The 10,983-nt window shown below is 37.3% G+C and overlaps 1 protein-coding gene across 1 annotated transcript; it reads left to right on the top strand.

Annotated features, from left to right (window-relative positions):
• The first annotated feature begins 1,475 nt into the window (after positions 1-1,475).
• Positions 1,476-9,611, top strand: LOC136853277 (uncharacterized). Its single transcript, XM_067128638.1, has 6 exons — positions 1,476-1,570; positions 3,096-3,317; positions 4,130-4,243; positions 5,121-5,206; positions 5,606-5,758; positions 8,488-9,611. The coding sequence occupies exons 2-6, from the start codon at positions 3,122-3,124 to the stop codon at positions 8,554-8,556; spliced, it is 618 nt and encodes a 205-aa protein (XP_066984739.1). The 5' UTR covers positions 1,476-1,570; positions 3,096-3,121; the 3' UTR covers positions 8,557-9,611.
• The last annotated feature ends 1,372 nt before the right edge of the window (positions 9,612-10,983 follow it).

Below are 10,983 nucleotides of genomic sequence, written 5' to 3'. Positions count from 1 at the left end.
AAGAACACTCAGAAAACTGCTTGTGTAAATACTATCGATTAAGTCCTAAGTATCTCTGCATATGGGGGTTGCTAGGCGATGCACCAGAACCTGTATCTCGAGAGAATAGTGAGCAGCCCTTCAGACCATTCTCTGCTGCTTCGTCCTGAACAACCTCTCCAAGGCAAACATACATTGACTAATATTCACTCCACCCAAAACTAGCCACACACACGTCCTCAGACACGTGGCACAGCAGCCGACGTCATTTGTTCCTTCCACCTTCCTCGATGGCAAACTGTGAACCACGTGACCTTCCAACTAGCAGAGATCACGTGACATCCGACTAGCAAAATCCAGTTATGAAATGGCGATCTCTTTCGCTCTTGTGACGCTTCTTATACGGCTTGAACTGGTGCTACATACCTAAGTTAACGCCCAGGGCTCAGATGGAAATGGGCAATCGGATTATTACTGTGCCTAGCACTGGAAACTCGCAAAGTGCTTCCTAACATCCTTTGGTGACACTGAGACTTGGTACTATCACTTTCGTCTTCACCTAATGGACACAAGGTGAAAGAGTTCCAAACCCCACCCACAATACTTGTTCCGTTCAGGCAAGCAACAACAGAGACACACACACATGAATTGTGCACGACCTTATAATTAAAAAGAAGGCCTCTCAAAGGTAACCCTCATTCTATCCAGTGAAACTCTCCGTCAACAACATATGTTCCGTATGTATGTGACTTCTTTTTACGTTCCAGCATATTCACAGATTCGTAAAACGTCAGCTAGTATCTTCCGAATCCAGAAATATCTGGTTGCATGAATACAATTGCCTCGTAATTACGCTTCCTCTTCCGGCGTTATTGTTGTGCTAGCTCGGACGAATCGTTTTTCTGAGACAGTTATTAGTCGCATCAAAGGGCCTTGTAGCCAGTAACATTTCCACGCTACATTTCTGGCATTGTTATGAGACCTCATTTTCGTGCTATTTTTGGGTACAGCCTAATTGACAAGTCGGGGTGTACTTTATAGATTTTGGTGTGACGTGGACGAGTATATATATGAAGATATATCACATTGTATAGTATATATATACATTATATACACATACATTTACTGTATATATGTATAACTGAATCACGAAAGTATGGAACGTGAATATATAAACAAAGGCGATCCTTTCCTTTATCTATACATATGTAGGCCTATATATAATGTAATACATACATATATACACATACTCATATATACAGTACATGCACACGCACAGAGGATCATTCCCCTCACAGTGGTGTACCAAGAAGAGACGCACCAAGCATTAAAATGGATAATTGTTGTACACGCAATTCTTAGCATCAGCGAACACGAATGCTATTCAGGCTCGCGCATGAAAAGGAAATTTTCCTTCGGTTCCCGTGGCCTCCGAGACTGCGAACAAAAGAGTCGACGAATAATGCGTAGAACGTTCTGGATTTTGGCAGCGATGTGCCTACATAAAGGACCCCAGTTTATTCCTGACCCTTCAGTTGTAGGCCGAGTGACTTGGATCATCGTCAGCCTAAAATCTCCTTCTCATTTTCGGGTAAGTTACTACTTCTTCTTAAATTGTCGTGTTTGGTAGGTTGGTCAGTTTAGAATAACTTTCGAGGGAAATATATCCTTTCGGAATCTTGATCCCGTTGCTGCTTTGAGGGGGTTTTGGTATCAGTTAATGTAGCTTCATTTGATTTCGAATTGCGCATCCAAATGTAACGTTTAAAAAAACATGATGCTCTAGAAATAATGCTGTTCGAATTCCGCATTCAGGCGTAACGCTTTAAAAATAAAAATAGGAAGATGCTTTAAAAAAAAAGGGTGATTAAGAACTACATATGAAAATCAGAACTAATGACATTTTATTGTTATGAAAACGCCTATTCTGGCTCATATATATGCTTGAATTATAAGGATATACAAAAAAGTACTAGGATGTCGAGAAGTTACGAGGTCATTGTGGCTATTAAAAGTTATCAGTAGAATATATATATAATATATATATATATATATATATATATATATATATATATATATATATATATATGTATATATATATATATATATATATATATATATGTATATATATATATGTACATATATATACATATATATATATATATATATATATATATATATATATATATATGTGTGTGTGTGTGTGTGTGTGTGTGTATTGTGTGTTCGTGTGTGATATATGTGGAGATTGTAGAAGAGTAAGTAAAAAGATTTACTTAAGGGAAAGGGTGAGTCAGAATATTTTGAGTTGGTTCGGGCATGTGGGAGGAATGGATGGTAAAAGGGTGATGAGAATTGTATGGTTCAGAAGCATTAGGAAGGAGTTAATGGCACAGTATGTGTAAGGGGATTCTGCCTGTTGCTGGAGAGTGTTCATTGTAGGTGTAGGAAACGGCTGAGGTTGTGGATATTTTGCTGTAAAGGGTATTCATCTAAGATTCAGCCGTTAAGGTGTGAATGACTGAAATATATAAGACCTTTATGTGAATTTATTGAATAATTATTCATTATTCATTTATTTCAAGTCCATAGTTTTTGTAAGCCAAGATGGCCGTCGTAACTTTTGGTTATCTGTCAGTAAGGTTTACAGCAATTAGATTTTCAAAAAGCTATAATCGCTCTGCAAATTTTTCTAGACCATTGGTTCTTAACCTGGGGGGCGTCAGCAATTTCCAAGGGGTGTGAGACCCCTAGGAAAAAATTAAAAATTCTCTACTTATATTCATTATTCTCTTAACATTCAACCACGCACTCAAGATCTAATAATTAAGAAGCAGTGTCAATTATCTCGAGTAATTCAATCCCAAAAGAATAAAAACACGCCTTCTCTGTCTCTTTTTTTATTTTTCTTTGAATCTGAGGGGAATTTTACTCACAGATGCAAGGGGGTTTGGTTGCGTGGAGGGAAGGACCAACTCTTGTGGGGCGGATGGTGGTAATAAAAGGTTAAGAACCACTGTTCTAGACCATATATTTAAGTGAGATCGCATCCGTCGATTTCTGAGTGACTTTACATGGTCTGAGAGTTCTTGCACAGCCGTCCTTAAAACCCCCAGGCAATAAAAACACCTTCGCTTACATCATGAAGACCCTTTGGTTGCCGTACCTGTCCGCTGCCATCTTGGTTGGAGGCGCCGTGCCCAAGAACCAGGAACCGACGACGATGGCGGGAGGAGATCCAGGGAACCTCATCGTAGGCATGGTGATGGGGATGATAGACTACATCAAAGAAACGAAGACTTGCATCAACCCGAATTCTCTCGCCTCAGAAATGTATGGTGAGTTGTTTTGATTCCTATTTTTTCTTAGCTTCATTTCCATCTATGTCCACCTGAAGAATCATATTCAGCTTAAAATGTAGACTTTTTAGAAGAACGCTTGCAATTAACAGTGGTCTTTTGGTAGAAGATACTAGTGTCTAAATAGCGAAGGGAATTCATACTTTCTTTAGTGGCGTCTTGCCCTGTAACAGAGGCAGTGTCTCACGAAATTACTTGAGCAATTTGGTTTAAATTTAACGCTCTTTACCCCGTTAATAACTAAAGGGAAAACAAAGATGATATCTAAATAGAAATATATAAAAACCACAGCTTAATTCATTTTCGTTATCTACCCCGTGACTTTCAAGGGATGCATGTACCTTCAGTTAACTGCCATGTTATCTCTTTGATAATTGAGGCATTTTAGTCACACCAACTTAGGCCTACAAACTTAGTGTTTTGAATAGTTAATTGTCTCTTGAATATCAATTATTAGCGAACATCGTTTCTAATATATGTAAACTAGTCAAGGTGTGGCCTGTGTGGGTCAACTGGTAGCGCCCTGGCTTTCCATCTTAGAGACTGGGGTTCGATCCCGACGTGAATCAATCTGTGGCTGGAATTAACCACAGCAACGCTGCAACCAAAATGCTTGTTGTGATTTTTTATTAATAGCCTTTTATCTATTATCAGTTTCAAATACCGGTACGTGATTTATATTACTTCTTCTAAGTCTCTTTATCATCATCAAACGAGTAAGAACGCAATGAGAACGTAGTACTACTTGGAGCCATCAAGTGTCACTTAACTCCCCGGTCTGGCTATTCTAGGCATGATCTGTGACACGCCGGAGTGCGCTGCAAACGGGAAGCACTGCATGGAAGCCATCATGCCCTTCGACTTCCTCTGCGAATACAGCAAGAAATGTATCCTTGGTGATGATGGTAAGACACACTTTTCTGTCCTCACAACTGCATAGGCCAACCTGATGTCCTTGTCTTGCACTGGTTAGTGCTGCCCTAAAACGGAAGGCTGCAGTATCTGCAAAAATACAAAGCTGGGAAAAATGGTAGATGCTGCAGTTTTCCCTTGCCTTACTACTGATTTTGCTGATATGAAAATGGGACCCCCTAAATAAAGCATTGAAGAATCATTCTGAAACTGCAGTAACTTGTGTATTTTTTGTTTCACAGTCCAATAGGTGGCGTATCTCAATTTCGAAAATTTTGCAGATACTGCTGTTTTCCATTTTAGGGCAGAGTAGGGAACAGGAAACAAGAGCGACTTAGTGGAAGGTGTTAGCACTTATCATCGTGATAAGATTTTTTTCAGTGTTTGCTATGTCACTAATAGATAGATGAGTTATAGTTATGTTTTGAATAATTAATCTTCTGGTAAACTGGTTTGTATTCTATATAGGATATCAAATTCTCCGAGAGGAAAGTCTGTCTCTTGTTTCAGTGATAAAGTCATTTGCCTTTAAGTGCTTAGGGTTGTGTGTGTGTGTGTGTGTGTATGTATGTATATATATATATATATATATATATATATATATATATATATATATATATATATATATACGTGCACTGTGACCAAATGAAAAATTGAATAAGATTATCATAAGCAGCGATATACGCTAAGTTTTCCCTCGGACTATTTATAATGAACTTCAAAAATATTTCTTTTCGTTTTATTTCAAAGTTGTTAACAATGCAGCTGCATATATATAATAACGAAAACCTAACAAATGGAACGGTCAGAATTGGTATGAATACTTATGGTAGACTTGTAATATATTTTAAAGCGTCGTGTCATTCTCAGGGATTCAGAAGTCCAACCCCAGAGTGAATCCATTGGCAATGATTGGGCGATGCATCACGAAGAACGTCGTACGTGACATGAATATGGTAAGTATATATATATATAGCCTATATATATGTATACATGTATGTATACAAAATTTATATATATATATATATATATATATATATATATATATATATAGAGAGAGAGAGAGAGAGAGAGAGAGAGAGAGAGAGAGAGAATCATCAACAAATGATGAGTAACTTATTCAGTACTGAAAAACATGAAAAGAATCATTAGGAAAACCCATTTTATAATTTTTAGGTCCCTTAATCTCAATTTTTGTTAATATACATCCCGTGTAATAAAGTATTGTTATATTTAAAAACATAATCATGTCTGAAACTAGAAATCAAGTGCCAATGAATTTCAGGTTTGTATTATGCATACAAACTTTGTTTTTTTATGAAATAGAATTTTTAATAAGTATAATTTTCCCCAAGGAATATGTTGAAGGTGACAACAAGGAAAATATGTTTTCCTTGTTCGAGAAGATTATGGCCAGCACAAATCAGCACATCCCTGAGTCTACCAAAGAGGAGCTTTTGTCAGCCGTTCTGAATGACGTGTGCTTAGCTCCCGGGGATGATTACAATGTAAGTTCCTTAGCCTAGATACTCATTCACGGAAATATGTTTAGTCAGGAAGGATACTTTAGGGTATTTTTGTATGCATAAACAGATATTTTTCTTTTAAATTGTTTGTACTTGTGTACAGTTTTCAGCTGATTGCAAGCACAGATCAAGTAACCCTCTGAAAATGAATCATGGTGTGTAGAGGAAAGCTTGTACTGTAAGTCATACACAGGTCTCTGATATGAATTTTGATCCTTTAGATGAAAATACAACTTAAAAAGTGTTACTGTATTAATTTATGGCTGGCCAATGGTCGTATTGCTATCAGTGATGCACAGTTTTAATTCATAAAAATCTACTAATCGAGGGCGACAAAAATATCAGTGGTTTCCGAAAGACAACTAGTCTGCATTGTCCCAAAAATGCAGTGTTGCCAACTAGTCAGTGTGGGTTTGACAAAATCCGTCAAGTTTAGAATTTCATGTTCGTTATTACCAGAAGTATCCACATATTTCCACAAAATTAAAGTAATCGAAATTCTAATTGAAATAACGTTCTGCAGTCACTTGCATTTAGTAATTACCATGCGTAACTTTAAATAGGGAGTTCTGTAACCCAACATGATACTATATAGAAGAGTTCATAAATCGCTATTGCATTACATACATATTAGCTTTACAAAATGCATTGAAACGAGGAAATTTATGCGGGGGAACATTTGCATTTTATTAGGAAATATCCACCTCTTTGGTGGGAGTTTGACAAGTAACTTGGTAATATTGTTTATTCAATACTAATAGAATCCGTGTCTCATTTGGAGAAGATGAGTCTCTGTTTCTGTGATTCCTATCCTTGATACTTGGCGATTTCACCTTTTAAAAGACTAGGTAAGTGTTATTTGTCATGTAATTTATTTTCTTAGGTATTTTACCGTTCTCGGTTATATCATTTTAAGTTTTAAAGTTTAGTTATAGTTATATTATCAGTGTAAGTATAAGTTGAGGTGGGTCGGACTGATGAAGATTAGGCTAGACTTGTCCTTGCTTCTTGTCAAATAATGTAGCCTGCATTTCCGAATTTCCTTCCATTGTCGTCATTGCAATCCACTGGTTTTGTGCTCGAAGTTCTCTACATATAAATATTAGCCTGTGGAGGACGCCAGCAGGAAGCCAAATTGTTAAAGGGTTGACTAAAAATGAGTGAATTACACTAGGCTAACTGGAATAACCTGAGGTGTGCAAATGATGAGGTAATCAGTGGGTGAAGTATCACTAAAAAATCTTGATAAAATTTTACAAAAGTTGAGCAGTTTGGTTCCCTCCAGTCACCAACAGGGACAGGTTACCGCCTTCTTCACTCCCCCCCCCCCCCCGGCCAGATCAGGGCACGTTGTCCCAGGACCTGATGTTATAGTGAAGGTTATATCCATTTATTTATGAGGAACCTGTCCCGGTCGACGACTGGTGGGAATCAGGCCACGCAACTATTGTAAAGTTTTACCAAAATCTTACTCTATGGGCATAGAAGCTATAAGGCCAATTATAGGGTTGCTTGCTAGCCATAGGCTACCTTCTGTAACTTAACCTGAGCCATGATCCTTACTTTACTGGAGGCTCTCCTGCTTTAAACCCCCTCCCCCAAACCCAACGTGGCCTAGAGTAATGCGATTCACTAAATTGAAATAGAAATTTCATCATAACCTAACCTTGCATACAATTAGTAAAATAACTGTGAATGGTACAGTCTGCCTTCCATTTGTTAGTGCACACATATTCCTTACTCCAGAGTTAAGAGGCCACAGCTAGAAGGCACACATTACTTACGGTCTCAATACAGTACTAGTAATTGACCAAAGGTAATTCTACAGAAGAGCTCTGTGTGGCGCCATGTTCAGTACCAGCCCCTTGGGAATGAACATAAAAACTTATACAAAGATGGTAAATTTCTCAAATTATCCTGGTAAATTTCTGAAATTACCGTAGTAAATTTATCAAATTATGTCATGTGTACTTTATTATATACATCATTTTTAATGTAGTTCTGCCAAAATATTTTATTTAATGATATTTTTGTCCTGAGCTTTTTAGAATTACCATTGAGTAGCGAAGCCAAAGGTTGTTTTGTTGTGGAAAGGTATTTTCAATTAAAGGGACTACCTCTTCCAAAATATCAAATACTGTGTAATGTATGATCTACGTCACCATTTCTCACGCACAAGACAGTCATTATTAAATGGGAAATGAACATGGAAAATGTAAGAAAACTGAAGTCATCCAGATACTTAAGCATAAGAGGTAATGAAGTTTTAGTTGGATGATAACTAGCATAAGTAATTATTACAGACCTAGAAACACAAAGATCCAGCATAAGTCCTTGTGAAACAAACATGCACAAGTGCCTGTTACCCTCCAGATAACTACAATAACAGACTTGAAAGATGATGCAAGCCCTCCAATTTACATCGGAAATAAACTACTAATTATTCCTTTGCCCCCCCCCAATATTTTTTATTGGAAAAATAGCAAAATGATCATGATTCTGCTATTTCTCTTATGAAAATTGGTTGCTCTGTTAGTAAACATGGACAGGAACAGGTAAGCTGTATGTGTCAGTATAAGTTGGGACATGCTTTGTAGCATTTAAGTAAGTTGAAACTAAATTAAGCTACAACAGTACTAGAATAACATTAGTTTTAAACATGAGAATAATCTTGAGAATCCACTTTGATGATTTGTTTTTCCTGCTTTCAGGTGAGAGATGTGATGAGATTCCAGTCTTGCCTTATGAAGAAATGTGTCAAGTCACTTGCTACTAACTGATATTACTTCGGAATCGCAGTTTATAAGTTTGTATATCAACTTTTAACATTTTCTTTCACTTTAGTACGCTTTAAAAAGATTGTGGGACCAATGCCAGTGTTTTCAAGAATGTAGTTTGTATTTTATTGTATTAACTTCTGTATTTATGTACATTGTATGATTTTTAATATTGTAAAAAGTAAGTACGCATCTTCCTCCAGGGGAGTTACATAACTTTGAAATACAATTCCAAGAAAGGAAATGGTCATGGTTTGTAAAATGTTTGATTTTTACTAAACATTTCTGAAAACATAGCTTGCCCCAAGATAAAAATGGTTGCATAATGTGAAATTAGTTTTAGTTTTGTTTGATCCTTGAACTTTTTCTGTATTGTGGAAAATGTGTGTCAGCGTTTATACGATTGCTATAATTTATATTCCAAAAAGTTTGTTGGTGCTGGTAACTACTGGCAACAAAGCAGTGGTTGTATGCTTATACTACAACTAGTGTAATGGATCTATAACCATTATTATATTCATTATTGTCACTGACCTAGCTGCAACTCTTGTTTAAAAGGCAAAATGCTACAAACCCCAGGGTCCCAATAGGGAAAACATCCCAGTACATAAAAAAAAACTACAAGAGCAAAGAATAAACTATAAAAGGGATATGAAAAAAGTTAATTAATTGAAACAAAAAAAATTGGAAAATGAGAATTAAGTGAGCCTGCTTAACTCAAAAGCATTCGCACCCAGTCTTAACTAGTTAGGGAATTCCATCTCTGTCCCAAAAACCTAGCACAAGAAGTGCTAAAGATCTGAAGGTAGATGCTGTATCAGCTGTAATTTTATGTAAAAGAGCTTCTGATTAAATAATAGTCTTAACAGCCCAATGAGGGTGACTTTGATTACCTAAGCAATTATCAACAACAAAATCAGAAGTTAGTTTTATTGGTAAATTTTTGGAGAACATTAGCAGAAAACAGTACTGTACAGTACACATTTTATTTAGTACTAGCAAATACTTGCTATCGCTCGCATTTGCTAGTCCCCATAACCATATCTGTATCATACCCATACCCATATCCGTACCATACCCATACACATATCTGTATTGTGCCCATACCCGTACCAAACCCATACTGATACCTATATCCATACCCATACCCATACCATACCATACCATCCCATACCCATATCCATACCATACCCATACCCATATCTGTACCATACCCATACCAGACACACACACAGACAGAAAGGCAGCCAAGGAAATTAATATAATAGATAGATAGATGTAACGTCCTCATGACTCCAGGATCCTTTGAAATCTTCTTCAGCTCCTGAAGCATTCCTGGAGAAATGCCCATTGGATTATAATGTCTTGAAGTCTTAAAGACTCCAGAATCATGTGAAGCCTTCTACAGCTGGAGAACCGCCCATTGGATTATAACGTCTTCTTGAAGATGTGTACACGACTCTAGGATCCTGGATTATCACAGCTTCCTGAAGAAATCTTCAAGAATCCAGCTGTCGTCGTGTCCTTCTGCTGCAGCCTGGCGAATCTCGAAGTGTGCATTCAAACAGATGTTTCGTGGAGAAATCCAGAATGCCTTCGGAATCATTCCGCCCAGAATTCTTCCACCTCCTGAAGGAAACTGGAGAAGCACCTGTTGGATTATAACGTCTTCACGACTCCAGTGTCCTTTGAAATCGTTTTCAGCTCCTGAAGCATTCCTGGAGAAATGCCCATGGAATTATAACATGTTCTTGAAGTCTTAAAGACTCCAGGATCATGTGAAGCAGTCTTCAGCTCCTAAAGCATTCCTGGAGAGACGCCCATTGGATTATAACATCTCTTTGAAGTCTTAAAGACTCCAGGATCATGTGAAATTGTCTTCAGCACCAGAATCCTCCAGACACACACAGACATGCACCCACACACAGACGGACAGACAGACACAGAAAGGCAGCCAAGGAAATTAATATAATAGAAGATTTAACTGCTATTACTGAAACCTTAGTATTCTCTGATTATGCACATCATCATTAATGCATTAGGTTGGCTTTTGCTGTCATGGGATTAGAGATTCTGCTCTGATATGTACTTTCCCCTTGAGCTCCCATGCAGTCTAGGTTGTCATTTATCCCTTTTTCCTTGGTGTCTTGAGAATATTGTACTGATGACTGTAATACTATCATTTCCACTGAAAAAAGGCACTTAGGCTGCATATTTGAAATTAGATATAAAGTGTTATGTTTATGCATTTCAGGTAATTGAATGTTCATTTGTGCTCACAAGAATATAAACCATTGATTTTATATAGAAAAGTACAGTATTCCAGACATGAGCTGGAAATGGTTGTTTAAGCTTTGTACTGTACCAAAGGTGGTGAGCGTACATTACTGCCTCCTCACCTGTTGGTGTTGACCTCCCCCCACCTTTTTT

Source organism: Macrobrachium rosenbergii, chromosome 27 (genome assembly GCF_040412425.1).
Source record: "Macrobrachium rosenbergii isolate ZJJX-2024 chromosome 27, ASM4041242v1, whole genome shotgun sequence".
In the NCBI taxonomy this organism is placed as follows: Eukaryota; Metazoa; Arthropoda; class Malacostraca; order Decapoda; family Palaemonidae; genus Macrobrachium; species Macrobrachium rosenbergii.
Note: the sequence above shows the minus strand (reverse complement) of the source record. Positions and strands in the feature narration are given on the sequence as shown.